The sequence below is a fragment of the Grampus griseus genome (genome assembly GCF_964374135.1).
Source record: "Grampus griseus genome assembly, chromosome: 7".
Taxonomy (NCBI): domain Eukaryota; kingdom Metazoa; phylum Chordata; class Mammalia; order Artiodactyla; family Delphinidae; genus Grampus; species Grampus griseus.
Genome location: NC_139001.1, coordinates 58453716 through 58473337, shown reverse-complemented (window position 1 = coordinate 58473337; position 19622 = coordinate 58453716). Strand labels below are relative to the sequence as shown.

At 35.7% G+C, this 19622-nt stretch overlaps 1 protein-coding gene across 1 annotated transcript in view; it reads right to left on the bottom strand.

The window, feature by feature from the left end:
* The window catches only part of OLA1 (Obg like ATPase 1), a 167692-nt gene that overhangs the window by 42923 nt on the left and 105147 nt on the right, over positions 1-19622 (bottom strand). The window contains exons 6-7 of the mRNA XM_082658526.1: positions 3480-3560; positions 3081-3178 (exon numbers count right to left, since the gene is read on the bottom strand). Of these exons, the coding sequence (XP_082514652.1) occupies positions 3081-3178; positions 3480-3560 (179 nt within the window). The remainder of the gene's footprint in view (positions 1-3080; positions 3179-3479; positions 3561-19622) is intronic.

Here is a 19622-nt window from a genome sequence, read left to right as displayed (position 1 = left end):
TTATAAGTAACTGATCATGTTTAAAATATGAAATTCTCAAGTGTTCAAAAATCATTGACATCTGCCAGAGATGACGACGACGACAACACAACAACAATTTCTGCATAGTTTTATTCATTCAAAGAACAACAATATATAATAATAAAAAAAATTTCTGTGGATTCCCCTTACAACATCTTGATTACTGTCATCTAATCACAACACAACTGTAACTAACCCGGCTGCCATGTTATTAGCTTCTCTTCAGGGGCTAGGTCTTAATCATAAATCAATGAAATGACTAATTCAACATTGTTAAAACCAGTGAGTAGATGCTTGGAACCATTCCGGCTTTTACATCTTTCAAAAAGGTCAATACACCTACTCAGTAACACAATAGACTTGTCTTTCAAAATGCTTCCTTATTTTCTAGGACTTAAAAATTAACATGTTTCCATTTAAATTTAAAGTGAACTTTAGTAATTAAAATGTTCATTACTTCTGAAATGGTGACCCCCTAAAATATATTTGTCTTCCTCTTGTGGCCAGAATCACAAACTCCTCCTCCTCTTTCCTGACCATTTAAAATAGCTTTCTAGATCTAAAAGACCCATGAAAATATTTATTACTACTTCCTGCATCAGTCTTAATTTGCTACAGTAACATTACATAATAACCTTAAAAAACAAAACCTTTTTCTTTTGCTAAAGGAGCAACTTATGCAAATGGAGCTGAGATATAAACATTACCAAAAAACAAGATGCTAACACAAATTTAAAGGATTTAGTAATTTAAATATATTTTAACTATTTACATCTGCTTGCAATGTTATAAGTGATGAAAACCTAGTGTTCATATCCTTCATAATAAAAATTTATTCTGCACTTTAATACAAAGGCTATGTTGCATAAACAGATTTAAAGCTGTAGCAGAGTGGCTGAATGAAAGGAGAATGGCAATCTTTCTGGCTCCAGTAGATGCCATTCCCTATCACACAATGTTTCCCACTCATAAATACATGACAAATACTTCCTCAATCATTTTTTACGAGCAGGGATGCACAGGGGGTAGTCAATGGCTAGCTTGAGGGAAAATAGGAACAGCAGGTGGCAGAAACTGTACAGAAAATGGCTATGTGGTAAATTCTCTTCTGGAACATCACTCAGTTACCCAGTCTTTGATCTTTCAGCTACAATTACACTAACTTCCACAAGATCTGACTCCCTCCACCCCCACCAAACATACACGCTACCCCAAACCAGATCATCAGTCATACATAAAATCTAAAATTTGATTTTATAAATAGGATCATCCATACCTCTACATTTTTATAAATTAAAATGTGCTATTTAGACAAGAGTTTACTTTCAATTGGCTATAACCATATCATCATCACCACTGGTCTCACAAAAAACATGGGGTGTCTGGCGACAGCTAAATCACAGACTGGCGTCTCCCAAGCAGTCTGTCTACCATTAGGGTCTGGGAAATAGTATTTACTGTACAATTAGAGCCAGGGAGTTCTACCTGTAATCATCCAAATACAGGTGTGAGAAGCTCCTTTGGGCAAGGAAACTGACTCATCCCTTTTCATGTAAACTTTGATGTCTGTATTGTTTCACGGAGCCCTGGGAAACCTTACCATTCACACTACAATGAGATTTATTAATTGAAGTCAAATAATATATTTAAAATTCCTTCCCAAAGGTAACAATTTTTAACATATCAATCACAAAATTTATAAGAATTTTATATAAGAAACAAGACAGAACTGTTTATTTTAAAGTTAATTATCTACTAGAAGACACTGACCAGTCAGAACTGAATTTTCATGTCAGGTTTATGCTTTCTAGAACATTACAAATTAAGAGGCCAAATTCAGTTTCCTATCAGGAACACAAAATGTCTTATAGTAATATCAACAGGGCATTTTTAGTTGCAGTAATTTCACAGAATTTATTCTAATGATTTATTGGAGTTAACCATCTGACATTAATTATTGTTTTGGCTTCCAGTCTATGAATGTTTATTTTTCAGTTTAAAGCTTCTCACTCTTTGATATCATATGGAAATGAGAATTTTTAATGGAAAATTGAAACCATGTGCATCTAAGTACTTAATGAAGTACAGGGGAAAACAAATGAAAATATATTTTAGGAGAATTCAGATATTTTACTTTGGATAGTTTTGGTTTGTTTGTATGACTTAACAGTATAAAATACTGAGGGTCCAGTGAGTACCATGCCAAATGTGTACATGCCCTTATGTTACATAAACATATGATTTTTTGAAGTTACTAGTGAACTAAAGGAAACCTGGCACATTTTGGTTACATGTCAAAAATGACAATCAATACATGAATGCATAGTTTTTACCTTTGTGTATTTTAAAGTATTTTGAAACAAATACCTGGTCTTTCCCTCCACCATAGCTTTTTTTTTTTAATTAAAAAAATGTTTTTTAAGGGCTTCCCTGGTGGCGCAGTGGTTGGGAGTCCGCCTGCCGGTGCAGGGGACGTGGGTTCGTGCCCAGGTCCGGGAGGATCCCACATGTCACGGAGCGGCTAGGCCCGTGGGCCATGGCCACTGGGCCTGCGCATCCGGAGCCTGTGCTCCGCAATGGGAGGGGCCGCGACGGTGAGAGGCCCGCGTACCAGAAAAAAAAAAATGTTTTTTAAGTATTCAATCTGGATTTTAAAACTTATGCCCAGCTACAATTCCAAGTAGATATTTTAAAGTCACATATAAAATCAACAAAGCTAGAAATTCCTAGTTTAAAAAGTTTTATTGCTGTAAGTAGATTTATTCTCATTTTGCAAAGGAAATATTGTCTATTCAATAAATTTGATAATTAAATATGTATAATTCAATATTGCCTAATGTAATTCCTTTTTTTTTCCTCTTAAGTTCTCTCAGTGTAAATCATTAGGAGATTCATCTCGGAATGTTAACACTAGGCAAAGCTTTCTCATCCATTTTAAACTTTTTAATAATAAGGAGAAAAATTTTAAATCAAACATAGCAGTAAGTACATATGTATGTGTGTTTGTGTGTGCTCAGATATGATATGTCGGGGTACATCTGGGGAGAAAAAAAACTTACCATTTGTTTTTCTTTCTAATGTAGTCTTTTTCAGAAAGATTAACCAAGTAGACCATTGGTTTTGAAGTCAGAAATAAGTGTTTATTCAACACTTCAATCTAAAGTGGGAGATAGAAAAAGAGTCCTTTTTAAAAGTTGAGTAAATATTAAGTCACTAAAGAACTTGAAAGAAAACTATTTAAACAGGAAGCCATTTTTATAATTCTTGTTTCTAAAAGATTAGTTGTCACAAAATATCAGGAGTAGGGGAAAAGAAAAAATAACAAGGCTGGGAATAAGAAATCATTGAGAGAAATAAAGTTTAACTAGATATAATAATAAGTGTAAAATAATGACAATTTTGTTCTCTAAGAAATCGAAGCAAAGGTAATAATAGATCGCATCATATTTATAATTTACCTCTTTGTCATTCCAATCATGACAGAAGCGAACAGGTTTCTTTTGATCTATAACCCAGGATTTGACTTTGCACATTATGTCCTATACACAATTGAGAAAAAAAGTAAATACAAGATGAATACTAAGCATTTAGATACTAAATATTAAAATTAAAAGTTTTCAAACCCTCAATTAAAAGTTGACTATAAAAATAAAGGCAACTTTTTTATGAAAGAACTAAGTTGCACAGAAAATTATTTTCAATATCTCATTAAAATACGAAATGAAACATTAATGTGGCATTAAAATTTTACCATATGAAATGTGGAATACTAGCAAAATTAGTAACAATCTTAAAAATTTCAAACCATTAAAACATACCAAAGACTACAAGAGTTAATAATATCTCAACATTATCTAGTGATGTAAACTGCAAGATAAACATGCTATTAGGAAACGGGGGGGTGGGGGAACACTGGAGAAAGACTGAATTATAATTTTTTCCTTAAAAAGGAAAACAAAATAGATGAAATTGAGCCTATTATTGATGATCTACCCTCCAAAATATTAAATAAACTGACCAAAACCCTTTTTATTCTGAATTAATTTTTTGCTGACACCTTCTCCCTGCCCACTTCTCCTGTCCCTGCTCCAACCCACCCCCCCCAACCTGCCAAAGCCTCCATTACACAATGGCAAGAGCCCTGCACTGGTGACCTCCAACCAGCTGCATTCACTTTCAGAACATCTCTCTCTGCTGGAAATCTAAAGGCCTTTTAGTTAGCAAGCTAGTGTGCATTCAGAAGGAGTAACTGCAGGAAGAGCCCAATGTGCTTTGTTTCTCTGGCCTTTCTTCACAGAAAGATTAATCATCTGTGAAATGGAAACGGCAAACAGCAAGTGACACAAACTGAACCCTTCAAGCCTTTCCTCATCAGTTTTGTGGTTCTGAATCTAAAAGCTGCGTGTGGCAAGGTTCTCCTTACAGGCAGGTGTTAATAAAAGGCTCTTGGGTCTGAAAGGTCAAACTTAGCTCTTCCAGAAGAAGTGCGTTTGAGAGTCATCTGTTTTTTGTTGTTGTTGTTGTTAAAGATAACTTATGGGTATGTTTTAAATATGCATTTCTCAAAATTTATTGTAATACACAATTATTAGTAACAGATTTCTTAGATTTTCATTGATGTATTTTACTTTATCATAAATCATTAGTCTTCTATAAATATCCACTTGTTAAATTACCTCAGTATTTAGTATACCTTCCTTCCAAATCTTGCTGTTACCAACAGGAAAAATAAGGAAAAAGCCCTATATCCTTAGATCCTGATTTGAAACCCTCCAGGAAAAGGACTTCCCACAGACTTCAACAAGGAAGGGGCAAGCCGAAAACTTTTAATGAAATCTAACATGGTCTGCTTAAGAATAATCACTTTTACTCTTCTATTTCACTCATAAATGTTTAAAAGTGGCTAATGTAACACCATTTCCTACAAGGAGAAGATCAAAGTGCTATATTACAAATGCATTATGATTAAAAAAGCCCTGTGCAGCCTTGCTATTAACTGTTCTTTAAACCCTAAAAGGCTTCCCATAGATCTCACTTGGCACTGCATATACAACCTTTGACAAGTAATGTAGACCATTTTTATTCATTGCCTAAAATTGTAGGCAATTATGTGCGTCACACTGGCCACCTGCAAATTCTGAATGCCTGCTCCAGTTGTCAGTGCAAAAAACTAATGTCGGAGGGGATTAATCTAGGGGGAGAGAGTCCTCTTTAATGGCTCCAGCAGGTGAAATGGCCCAGCTGGTTACTATGATGAGAGGCCAGAACAGCTTATGTGGAGACACGCAACAAGATTATACAAAAGAAGGAGAAAACAGTGGTACCATCTTACATTTGGTTCCACTAGTTTTTTTCAATTAAAAAAAGAAAAGAAAATAGACAAAGGAAAGCCAAACCAAAAATAAGGAAGGAAATTAAATCTTAATCATATAAAAAGTATAAAATACTTTTAACTATAAACATTTTCACAAAACCAAAGGGCCTCAATAAATGCTGATTGCTAGTGAAGGAATTTCAGTATTTCAGTTTCATTTTAAATTAACTAAAGCACCACTTCAGAAATAGAGATCCTATCACAAAATCTTTTAGGCGTTAGTTTCTTTCCCCCTTCACACCACCATATTATATTACAAATTAGGAGCACTCAAATTTTAGGTAAAGAGAATTAATTCATAATTAAAGTTCTAAAGAAGTATATTCACTAAAGCCACATTCAAATCCTTTTAGAAAAATTTAAAGATAACCAAGTTTTTAAACAGTTTAAAGTAAAAATATTTTAAAACTTAAAATATTTTATTTTATATTCAGTACTCTCTTAATTATCCCTACAAAAGATTTAAAAGCCAAGAAAAGACACCTTAGATTATTAAGATGCCAGTTTTACTTAAGACAAATCAAAAATAGATTGCTTTCAGATAAGATTACCTTATGTAAATGATCATTATATGGTATAGCTGCAAAGTGCTGTATTTCTTACATAAAGTAAAAATATTTAGTTTTAGCAAAATTAAAGATGCTACGTTCCTTACCTGAAAAACTGTTGATCAAATGAAAGAAAACATTTGGACTTATTTGTATAAACTACTTAATGGATTGACTGAACTTTTCCTATGCTTGTATATATAAACATATATATTAATAATTATAGTTAGAACAATATTCCATTTAATTGAATTTGGTTAACTGAAAAAACAACCTATTACGTAACTTAACCTACTTTTAACGAATTAGAATACAATAAAAGCATAAAATAGAAACACTAATGCTTGATGCATCAGAAGTTACTTTAGAATTTTGTGTCTTTAGTAACATCGTTATATAGAAATACAGATGTAGGAGGAGGACTGTTCTGATAACTTTAACAAATTCCTCATTTCCAAAATAAATTCTGTACATGATGAAGACTGTGCAAAAATTCCTGGTCAGTTGAACTTTTTTGGTTATATTGCAACAACATGAGTATCTAACTTGAAGTAACCACTTTATGTTTAAATGTGGGAATAAATCCTAGATCCACCACTTACCAGGTCTATGACCTATTAGTTCATTAATAAAATGCAGATAATGATGCTATCTACCTCCTGCGGGTTGTTGTAAAGATCAAAAGAGATAATGCATATAAGGTGTTTAGCATAGTTCTTGGCACAGAGTAAGCTCTCGATAAATATGAGTTTTGTCATTGTTTTTATGATTGTTGAAAGATTAAATACTAGTGATCTACAAAATGCCAATATAGTCTCTTGAGTACTCCTTTAAAGCACACATCTTCTCCAACTGGAATAATTGTTTATTAGTCCTTTTCTTCAAATTTCTGACGGTTACCAACAATACTGGCTCTCAGTGAAATCTCAATTCAGGCTTCTAGCCTTAACATTCTATAAGGACTAGCTTTTGCTGAACAACTACCTTTAAACTCCAAAAAAACTTAATCCAAACTCACCTTGAATACTTTGCTCTTCTGCCGTGACTCTTATTGATGATAGCCTCACATTTAACCTTTAGAAATGCTCTATGTTCTTGATATATTTTATTACTGTTGTTGTTAACAGCAGCTATAATGTATTTAGACTCAGAGAGGATGTATGATTTGCCTAAATTCCTATTGCCAGTAAGGGGCAGAGCTGAGATTCAAATTCAGGTCTAAGTGACTTGGAAATTCACGCTCTGTCCAATCACCCTGGCCTGTCTTCCTTACTGCCTTTCTAATTACTCCTGTTTAGCCTAGGCATTCCCAAGGCTGTTATTCAAAGTCCTCATTCTCATTCCAAGGTCAATAGGAAAATTCTATATTCTTTCTATGTGGGTAAAATATCTGATTGTCAATCCATGAACCACAAAAATAATATTTTCTTTGCAAACACTAACATAACCTCGTTATGTTATATAACCCATATAGACTTTCTAAGACTACTTGACTTCTCTATTTTGGTATTTTCTAGTTCCCACAGCAGAAATTATTAATCCATGATCCATAAATGGATTTCAGGAGTTTCCTAATACCCTGAAATTGTATGTAAAGTTCTATGTTTATGTGCATTTGAGGGATAATGGCACATATCTTCCAAATGCTTTTAAAAAGGATTCACGATCCAAAAATCCAAGAACCATGGTTATGTGACTCCATGGCAATACCCAACTGCTCCAACGACAGCCAATTTAAGTATATGTTCTAGGTTCATGGACTCCCATACTTGAGGTCCAGAAACACTGACCTAAAACCTGCTTCAGCCAGACTCTGCACTCAAAATTCATCTATTCTTATCAAAACCGTGCTGATAAAAATTCTAGCCACTATAATGTTTATCTAACACAATTACAGTTAAAATCATAACAGGGTTGTTGGAAAACATTACAAATTAAATATATCATTATCCTAAAAGAATGAATTACTTGAGAGTTAAATATGTTTAGAGAGAAAAATATGTAGCTTGCTTTACTATATATTTAAATAAATCATAAAGCTGCTACAGTAATTGGAACAGTGTGATACTAGCACAAGAAGAGAGGTATAGATTAGAAGCAACCTAAAAACCCATAAACTGGAGATTCGTTAATAAATTATGGGACATCCATACAACAGGACAGTTTTTATCCATTAAGACAAGACATATTTGTATATATATTTGCATAGGAAAATGTCCAAGATACATTGCTAAGCAAAAAAAGCAGGTTCAAAACAATGGAAAAAAGTTAAGAATATGGATTTTGTTGTCAAACAGATTTGGGCTCAAGCCCTGGCTCTATCACTTTGTAGCTGTGTAACTTTGGGGCAGCTACTTAACCTAAGTTTGCCTCTGTAAAATTGGGATAGTAACTCCAATTCAATATACGGTGATTGTGAGGATTAAATGAGAAAACACATGTAAAGTAACTGCCACAGTTCCAGGTACACAGTAAATATTCCATAGATATTAAGTATTATTATTTATGGCAGAATGCACAACGTGATTCCATTTGTGGTTCTGAAACTATATATAATACATATAAATAAATGCACTCATAAAATGAAACTGGATAGATGCCTTAACAAATTGGTAGCAATAGAAATCAGGAAGATTGGATCCCAGAGAGACTTTCCCTTTCTGCCTTCTTTTTAAAAAATATAATGCTGTTTTATTTATTTTTAACCAATAAATATCATCTTTAAGATAGGAAAAAAAATAAAGGTATATTCACAGGGTGAGGGGGAAGGGAGGACTTCATCTATCCTCTGCCCACCATCTGTAATCCTAAAATTTGGTGGCTAACTGGATAGGCTTGGCAGTTTATCACTCTTACTCTGCAATAATGATAGCTTCCAAGCCTGGTACTTCTCTCTAGCCAAACCCACTACCCTAATACCTGAAGTTAACACTCAGATGAGCTGACCTATGCTGGTTGGGTGGCTTTAACACACACAGCCAACAATGCACTCGGACCAAAAGAATGGCGGGCAAGGCCTCCAGCTCAAAATAGTCTGGTTAGAAGTCCACTAATACAGCTTCCACCTGCTCCAACCAAATACCCGCTTTAAACAACCCAAATAGAGGAAAATCCTAACTACACTTTCACTCATGAAACAGACCTCCATTGCATTCTAAGTTGAAATTAAATATCTGCCTGAATCAGAATATTAAGCATTTGTTTCCCTACTAGATGAATGCTGCTGTTTATGGAGACCAGAGTAGCGATCACTGACTACCATCTTTCTACATACTTCAGTGACTAAAACTTCCAGAAAAGAGTCAGGCAACACAGAAGCAAACTAAGACACCTGGCAGCAATGCTCTGATGGCTGAGCGAGTATGTGTGGAGGGTGGGGGGGAAATGTCCTCTAAGAATTAAAATGATCGGTTAATTCTAGCAATCATCTGTTAGAATGTTTGTTGGCAGTTGTTGGTTTTCAGTTATGTGATTCACTGAAGTAAACAGTGGAAACTTAAAACAGCAATGTTCCTAGCCCATTGGCTATAAAGTGGCAACCGGGATGGACACCCATTTATTTCTGAGGTATAGATCTCAGCGGAGGATTTGACTATTACTAAGAAGAAGGCAGGGCTTCCCTGGTGGCGCAGTGGTTGGGAGTCTGCCTGCCGATGCAGGGGACACGGGTTCGTGCCCCGGTCCGGGAAGATCCCACATGCCGTGGAGCGGCTGGGCCCGTGAGCCATGGCCGCTGAGCCTGCGCGTCCAGAGACTCTGCTCCGCAACAGGAGAGGCCACAGCAGTGAGAGGCCCGCGTATCACCAAAAAAAAAAAAAAAAAAAAAAAGAAGAAGGCAACTGTCCCTATGATTTCTATAAATAAGTCTGAATGGATTTCACCATGTTCAAGGAAGGACAAAGGGAAGAGGAAAAGCCCACAAATCTGATTTTAATAAAAAGGCTACTGAATAAGGAGAGTCATAAAGGAAGAGGAAAATGATCATACACACACACACACATACACACACCACTCTCTCAATGAATTATTTGGCATACTTGGCAGAATGCAAAAAGAACGCCAATGAAACAAGAGCATGAGGCCATAAATAGAGAACAGAGTGAGGTTAGAAAAAAATGGATGAGATGTCAAGAGAGTTGATGAACTAAGACAGATTTTTAAGGAAGCAAAATCAAAGCCGGAAAATAAAAATCCAAATTGGAGATTCACCTGATATGGCAGAATATAATCAGTGGTTTGAAGGTCAAACGTGAAAAGGGGTTATACTGAAGTATAGCATATACTCAGTGTAACATACATAAGTGTACAGCTTGATGAAGTATCACAGAATCAACATATGCATGTAACTACCACCTGATCAACACACAGAATATTAGCAGTAATGCAGGCAAAATGTGCCACTCCCCTCCAGAGATAAGCACTATCCTGGCTTTTTTACACTACAAATTAGCCCGTTATTGAAATTTATGGAAATAGATTCATAAAATACGTATTGTTGTGTCCAGCTTCTTTCATTCAACATTGTTCGTGAAATTCATCCACGTTGTTAGATATAGTCGTAGTGTGTTCTTTCTTTGCCATGTAATATTCCACTGTAGGAATATACCTCAATTTGCCTATTCTACTATTGGTAGACACTGAGGTTGTTTATACTTTAAAACTATTACAAATAAAGCTTTTATAAACAGTCTTATACATGTACTTCAGTAAGTTTATGTATGCATTTCTCTTGAGTATATACCTAAGACTGGAATTGCGCCAGTCTCAGGTCACAAATTTAGTCAAACTTCATATACACTGCTGGTCAGTTTTCAAAAGCAGATGTACTAATTTACACTCCCATCAACACTGTCTGAGAATTCCATTTGCTTCATGTTTCCTCCAATGCTCGGTACTGTCAGTTTTCTTAATGTTAAGTGTGTAGTATCTCACAGTTTGAATTTGCATTTCCCTAATGATTACTGGGGGATTTCATCTCTTATGAAGTACTTGTTCAAGTCTTTTGCCTATTTTTCTATCGGGCTGCCTTTTTCTTATTTATAGTTCTTTGCATATTCTGTAGACAAGTTCTTTATTAGATACTGCAAATATGTTCTTTCACTCTGTGAAAGATGATTGCTGATTTTAATTCCATAGTGGTCAGATAACATATTCTTTATGATTTCAATCATTTGAAATTTGTTCATTTGCTATATGGCTAATAATATGGAAAATTTTGGTAAATGTTAAATTGGTACTTGATAAGAACGTACATTTGTGGTTGTTAGGTGCAGTATTCTATATGTCAACTGGGTCACACTCCTTAATCACATCGTTTAAGTTTTCTATATTCTTACTAAAATTTTGTCTGCTTGTTCTATCAATTACTAAAAGAAGTATTAAAATATTCTATCATGACTGTAGATTTGGGTCTTTTTAAAAAAACTTTTTAGTTCTATCAGTTTTTGCTTTATATATTTTGAAGTTATGTTATTAGGTATAAACAAACTTAAAATTATTTTATCTTCCTGGTAGATTGAACATTTAGCATTATGAAATACTTCCTTATAACTCCTTTAAAGTCTATTTTGATATTACTATAATACAGTGGCTTTTTTTTTGAGAGGGGTGGTATATATTTCTCCATCCTTTACTTCCAATTTTTCCATGTCTTCATATTTAAGATGTATCTTATAAGCAGCATAGAGGTGGGTTTTAAAAATCCAATCTGACATTCTGTCTTAACTAATTTTTTAAAAATTTATTGAGATGAAATAAACATAAAATTAACCATTTTAAAGTAATTTAGTACTAAGCCTTCATACTGTGATGCGACCACTACCTCTATCGACTTCTAAAACATTTCAATCACTTTAAAGTAAAACCGTGTACTCATTAAGCAGTTTGCCCCCACTTTCCCCTCCCACTAGCTCCTGGCAACCACCAATCTTCAGTTCTGTCTCTATGAATTTACCTACTCTGCATATTTTACACATATGGAATCATACAATATATGTGACCTTTATGTCTGGGTTCTCTCACTTAGCATAATATTTTCAAGGTTGATCCACATCTGGCATCTGCATTCATTTACTTTTTAAGGCTGAATAATATTCATTGTATGCATATACCACAATTTGTTTATCTACTTAACCCCTGATGGACATTTGGGCTGCTTCTATCTTCTGGCTATTGTGAATAGTGCTGCTATAAACATGCATGTACACGTATTTGTTTGAGCACCAGTTTTCAATTCTTTTGGAAATATCAATCTGGGAGTGGAACTGCTGGGTCACATGGTAATTCTATGTTTAACTCTTTGAGAAACTGCCAAACTCTTTGTCTTTTAACTGGAGTATTATATCATTTTAAATTATGTCATTATCACCCCCATTGTGCTATTATTGTCATGTATTTTATTTATTTATTTAATTTTTTTATTTTTTGCGGTACGCGAGCCTCTCACTGTTGTGGCCTCTCCCATTGCGGAGGGACGCGCAGGCTCAGCGGCCATGGCTCACGGGCCCAGCCGCTCCGCGGCATGTGGGATCTTTCCCGGACCCGTGTCCCCTGCATTGGCAGGCGGACTCCCAACCACTGTGCCACCAGGGAAGCCCTGTCATATATTTTAACTGTACCTCTATACATTAAAGTCATAAGACATTTTAATTTTGCTATGTTTTTACCTTTTATTTTGAAATAATTTCAAACTTAAAGAAAAACTACAATAATAGAGAATGTCTGTACACATATTCATTAAAGTATCATTTTGCCGTATTTGTTTTATCCTTTATCTTTATATGTATGCATATACACAAGAAAATATAGGCATATTATTACATCTGTATATTGCCAAACGTATTGCCAGAATTCAGTGATAGATTAGATATGAGAAATGATGGAAAGAGAATGTGTCAAAAACGATTAAGTTTTTGGTTTGCATAATCTAACAGACAGTGGTACAATTCACTGAGCTAAGAAACCCTGAAGAGAATCAGGTTTGAGGGAGGGAGTTTGATTTCAGATGTGCTAACTTTTGAGTTGTCTTTGAGAAACACATGAGATGTCAAGTCAGGAATTAAATATACTAGCCTGGAGTTCAGAGGACAGATGGGGTTAGAGATACAAATCTGGAAGCTATTTGTATTTAAATAGTAATTGTATCAATGGATATGGATGGCATCACATAGAAAGAGAATTGAGAGAAGAGATGACAGCCTAAGACTCAACTTTAAGTAATGCCAATATTTAATAGCAAAAGGTATAAGAAGATGAGCCTGCAAAAGAAACTGAGAAGTTGCTCGAGAAGTAGGAGGGAAACCAGGAGAATGTGGTCATGGAATCCAAGGGAAGAGTAGTTCAGGCAATGATACAACAGTGTCCAATACTACTGACAAAACAAGATGACTGAAAATGTTCCTTGGATTTAACAATGCAAAAGCCACTAATGACCCTGGTGAAACCTGTTTGAGTTTAATGAGCAGATAAACCAGATAGATAGAACTGAGTTATTAGGAGGTAGAAAAAATAACTCTTTCAAGAGGTTTTAAAGAAGGAGAATAGAGAAAATATGGTAATTGAAGGATGAGAAGTGTGGTATTCAGTAAGAAGTGTTTTTTAAGATTAAAAAAGACATCTTTAAATAGTTGATGCAAACGGTTTAGTTTGAGAGGGACGAGTTGTATATACAAGAAAGAAGGAACTACTGGTGAATGAAATACAACTTTGTGAATACACTAAAAACCACTAAATTATATATATGAAAAGGATGAACTTAATGCTATGTTAATTTACCTCAATAAAATCACTTAAAAGCAACAAAGGGAAAAAAAACAAGGGATGACTAATAGTGTAAGATTTCTAGAAAGTTAGTAAGTGATAAGATTCAAAGAATTGGAATAACTAGCCATAGATAAGAGGAATGAACAGTAGGCTTTAGTTTTGGCTAGTGGAAAATTAGAGAGAAAATGAGGGAATTCCTATGTCTGATGGCTTTTATTCTGATCTTTGAAATAGAAGGCAAGGTTGTCTGCTAAGGGTAGGGATGGATGAAAGTGGGGAATGGACATAAATAAGAGGTTTGAGGAGAGTAGGGAAGCAGTTGCAGCAGAGAGCAGGGGAGCAACTAGGAAAGCTGGATATAGCTGAGGACCCACTTGAGGTTGCTAATAATGAGTTTATGGGGATACTAACATGTCGTATTTTTAATTTTCTCCATCTGTGTTCCATTGGCGACAGGCAAGGAGAAAGTGGACAGATAGAAATATCCAGGAAAGTATGCCTATAGCATATGCACCAAAACATCAGCTGTTATATGAATTTATTCCCCTCAGCGTATATATAAATTGATATACTACTAAAGTAGTTTGGTCTCAAATGAGCCTAATCCTTGTGAGCCTTGCCCCAAGCACAATACATTCTTTGTGTTATCATGCTAGTCTTAAACAGCTTTGCACTTCCTAATTGCTGTCTTCAAATAAATAATACTGAGAACTGAGGACCTATAAGCCAGATACAGAAAGACAAAAATTGTATAGTTCCACTTTCATTAGGTACCTAGAATAGGCAAATCCATAGAGAAAGGAAGTAGAATAGATGTTACCGGGGCTGGAAGGAGGAGGAAATGGTGTGTTATTATTTAAAGGATACAATTTCAGTCTGGGATGGTGAAAAAGTTCCAGAAATGGATAGTGGTGATGATCGTACAACATTGTGAATGTACTTAATGCCACTGAATTGTACACTTAAAATGATTAAAGTGGTAAATTTTATTTTATGTATAGTTTTCCACAATAAAATGTTTTTTTTAAAGAGTAAGAAGCTTCTGCTTTAGGCTATGTCTCAAAGGATGACTAGGAAACAGGACTGAAGGGGCAGCAAAAGGGTAGAGTTGTAGTTAATGAGCTCATGTGAAAGCAAAATGTTTAGTTCACTGTTAGGAGAGCTGAGAAAGTATAAGTCAGGCAAAGTCGGGTCACAAAGAAATTTGTAAGCCTTGGATTTTATGTTGGCAGTATCTTAGAGGAAGATGGTGAGGTATCTTAATCAAGGGAATAACATAGTGAGATCTGCAGTTTCTAATTGTGGAGAACAAAAGCAAGAATGGAGGTAAAGAAATCAGTTTAAGCATAAATGAGGCCCAAACTAAAGAAGTTTTTAAAATAAGGAGGAAGGAAGAGATACAAGGAATATTCAGGAGATAAAATCAACAGGACGGGATATAAATTGTACACGAGAAAGAGGAGTCAAAGATACTGATACTCAGTTCAAACAATTTGGGTCCACTGAGTTGCGAGACCACGAGAACAGAGAGGATATGGGGAGAAAGGTGAATGAATGCAATTCAGTATTTTTAGTATCTTGTTCTTTTAGAAACGATCTTTGTAAGTCATGTAAGACTAGTTCTGGAAAGATACATAAGAATCTAAAGAGGAGAAAAGGGTAAATGAGAAGACAGAAGTGGGTAGGAGAATTATGTTTTTACAGTATACTCTTTTTGAATCTTTTGATTTTAGTGAAAAACACGTTACATATTTAAACATTTTTAATGTTTTTTAAGTTATGTACAAAATCAACTTTAAAAACTGCCATAAGAATAATGAGAAGAAATCTGCTAATAGCCATATGTTTGGTGGACGTTAATTATTTCATTCAGAGAGACTGAGAGGAAAAAAAGATCCATTAATTACAATTCCTGGTTGCCTTATTTAGTTGTTTAATTAAGTAACTATTAGTTCTATAAATATTTTTTAAGTATGAATATTTCCAAATACTTATCAATACAAAATAAAATTTTTCTTAAAGCTTTCTACCTTCATTTTCCAAATTTTGTTTTTCCAAATACAATGTATACACACTTTAAAATCAACCTTGAACTTGATGCCTTGTTATGGCTTAAAGTGTCCTCCAAAAAGACAGGTTGAAGTCCTAATCCCTCAGTAGGACCTTAGCTGGGAATTAGCTAAAGATGCCTATCTGGAGTAGGGTGGGCCCTTAATCCCTTATAAGAAGAGTGATAGTATCCTTATAAGAAGAGTGAAATTTGGACAGAGGAAAGGTGGCCATGAGAAGATGGAGGCAGAGATTGGAATTATGCTGCCATACACCAAGGAATGCCTGGGGCTACCAGGAGCTGAAGGCGCAAGAAACGATTCTCCCCTAGAGGCTTCAGAGGGAGCACAGCCCTGCCAACACCTTGATTTCAGACTTCTAGCCTCCAGAACTGTGAAAGAATACATTTCTATTATTTTAAGCCATCTAGTTTGTGATACTTGTTATGGCAGCCCTAGGAAACTAGTACACCTAGCTAACAACACCAACAGTAAATGTTTATCCCACTCTTCCCTTCTTTAGTGCCTCCGTTTTAACACAACACCAAGACCCACTTTATAAAAGGTATCTTTATGACAGAATATATGAACATTGTAGTCAGGAAGATTCTGTTTTAGCATTAAAAAGTTGTCTCATGCTGTTTTATGCTAGAGTATATCTAATTCACGTTTTTCCTGCTTATTTACATAAAAATACATAACAACCAAATCTAGAAAATGGAAACTTCATAGGAAGAGAGGCTTGAGTGTTAAATTTCGGAAAGATTACCCAGAAAATAAAGACACATTTGAACAAGTATTAAGGAATAATTAGTAAATACCTAGTGACCAAAATACCTATTTTTCTTATAACTTCCAAGTAGCTTTTATAGCCTAGGATCTACATCCAATTAAAGTCCCTGATTCTGTTAGTCAAGATTACAAACATAAACTGAAGAAAAGAAGACAATCACATTTTATACCTTTAGACCATTCGTTAGAGAATACAAGAAAATGTTAAAAACAGACAACTCCCCTACAAGAACTAGTTGGTACCAGAATCACATAGATACCCTCTTTGTATTAGGAAAACTAAAGATAAATCAGAAACAGGGAATATAAAACACCACCAAATTAAACTTGTGATACTAAAGAACCACCAAAACTAAATAGAATGATTAGGATACAAAGTTTAGATGCACATTGGATGAAGAAATGTTGGCAGAGACTGTTGGTGCCCTGCCCCCGTGCCCTTTGCCCTCACAGATCCGGTACATGCTGAATGGCTTCTTACTCTAAGCATCTGCAACTGCCTAAGCACCATGCCCAGACCACACAGGCATCAGGCGCCAGGCAGGTAGTTAACACTCCAAGGAGCAGCCCACAATCAATGACTGATGGAAATTAGTTAATAATTAATTACCCCAGCTTCCTCATCCTTCCAGTAGAAAAACTACAAGACACTTTCTACACTGTTTTCTAGAGATCCCTGGAAGGGCTGATCCCCTTCTGCTCAGGGTTTTCCGCCTGCTCATATACATAACTTTGTATTGGTTTCCTTCCCTTCCTGGTCTTAATTCCCCACTCCCTGATGTGTGCCTCCTGAGTTAACTCCCAAGAAAACTACCTGCACTCCAATTCTTGCTTCAAGGTCTACTTCTGAGGAGACACAACCAAAATTTAGATTAAAAGGCAAAGAGTTTGAGATATGACTCAAAATGGCTTTGTAACTCAAACTGTCACAGTGTTAAGAAAACACATAAGGAGCTTCTTCTTAATCTTCATAAATTACATTGCCTATCCCAATTTTCACGTTAGTGAAGATGAAATTGATCCTAAAGCCTATGACTTCTCATGTATGCATCTATTCCAGCTTCACATCTCCTACCACATTCCTTTTCCAATCTCAGATAGAAACTTCAAAACCCTTTCTCTAGTGCAAAGCTAAAATTATAGTTTGATGAATATAGGTCAGAAACAGCTAAGGACAATATATATGCATTTACCTCTTTATTTGGAGGCCACCTAAAGGAAATAATTTCCTTAGACCTTTTTATTTCCTTAAAAAAATTAATAACACATTGCTATGAAAAAAAGTCAAGTAACAGAGAGGTATAGAGGGTAAATAGTCAAAGTGCCCACCCCAATCACTCACTCTCTCACAGCCACTAGTCCCTTTCCAAACACTTTACCGTTAAAAACCTTTTTTAGTTTCCAAATGTTTACTGTTAAAACATAACAATTGAGCATATTTCCATACCTCTTTGGATGCACTTATAAAAATACAGCTATCATTTTTTACGTAAACCGGATTATACTATAAATGTTGTTGTTTGTAACTTACTTTTTTTTAAGGCAAAAGTAGTTATAATGTAAAAATATTCACTAATAAATAAACTACTTAAAATAACTCATCCTAAAATGTCTTTCCCTGCTTAACATTGGTCTTTATCCCCATGAACTGTCAGATTGTTATATTATGATATCAAGCAAACTGTTGGTAAAATTGTATCGAGGAGACCTCCATTTTCACTACTAATGAACTAAGTGATTCAGAGTAACTCTGCCTATAAAGACAACAATAAAGCAGGCCTAAATAGAGAAAAATATTATCTTCTTAATAGTACCAAGGACCTAAAAAGGTAGTGAGGCATTACTAGACCAAGAAAAGGGTAGGGGAAGGCCTACGACTCTTCTACCCTGGGGTGGAGGGTAGAGGGCTGGCGGCTGCTCTAAAGCAGTGATCCTCAAACTTTGTGTAGCGTGCATAACAGGAGAGCCTGTTAAAACACACCCCCAGAGATTCTGATTTAGTAGATCTGTAGCTTGCATTTCTAAGAAGCTCCCAGGTGATGGTGATGCTGCTGGTGTGAGGACCACACTTTAATTGTGCCTGATCTAGACAAGAGACTGGGACAGCAGGGGATGAGGAAAGTATAAAAATGATGTAAGGAACACACATAAGACCATAGAATCCATGGGATATTAACCCCTCATTCCATCTTCCCTTCTCACCTTCACCTCAGCAGGTTTGGGATCCCACTGCTGCTCTTGGCCACTTTTACCTAGACTCATCTGCCGATCCTCAGGAAAGAGCTAAGACGCCAAAGCTCTTTGATTTATGACAGAGGAGGCACCTCACTGGAGTAGGGAAAGGACAGTCTTTTTTATTTTTTTTTTTGGCTGCGTTGGGTCTTTGTCGCTGCGCACGGGCTTTCTCTAGTTGTGGCGAGCAGGGGCTACTCTTTGTTGCAGTGTACGGGCTTCTCATTGCGGTGGCTTCTCTTGTTGCAGAGCATGGGCTCTAGGTGTGCAGGCTTCAACAGTTGTGGTGTGCGGGCTCAGTAATTGTGGCTTGTGGGCTCTAGAGCGTAGGCTCAGTAGTTGTGGTGCACGGGCTTAGTTGCTCCGTGGCACGTGGGATCTTCCCAGACCAGGGCTCGAACCCGCGTCCCCTGCATTGACGGGCGGATTCTTAACCGCTGTGCCACCAGGGAAGCCCAGGACAGTCTTTTTTTTAAGTGGTGCTGGACCAACAGGTTTTCCATATGGGGGAAAAAAGTCCAATTGGATGCCTGCCTTAAACTACTTACAAAAAATAATTTCCAGGTGGGTTAGTGAGCTAAGTGTGAAAGATAAAACAATAATGCTTTTAGAATACAAGAGATTATCTTGATGACCTTAAGGTAGGAAAGTTTCTTAAACAAGACAGGAAAACACTAACCTTAAAATTAACACCTGTTCATCAAAAGATACTATTAAAAAGATTAAAAATAAAAGCCACAGAATTGGAGAACATATTTGCAATCCATTCAAAGCAAATGACTAATATCCAAAATATATAAGTAACTTTCACAAATTATTGAGAAAAAGACACTGATCCAATAGAAA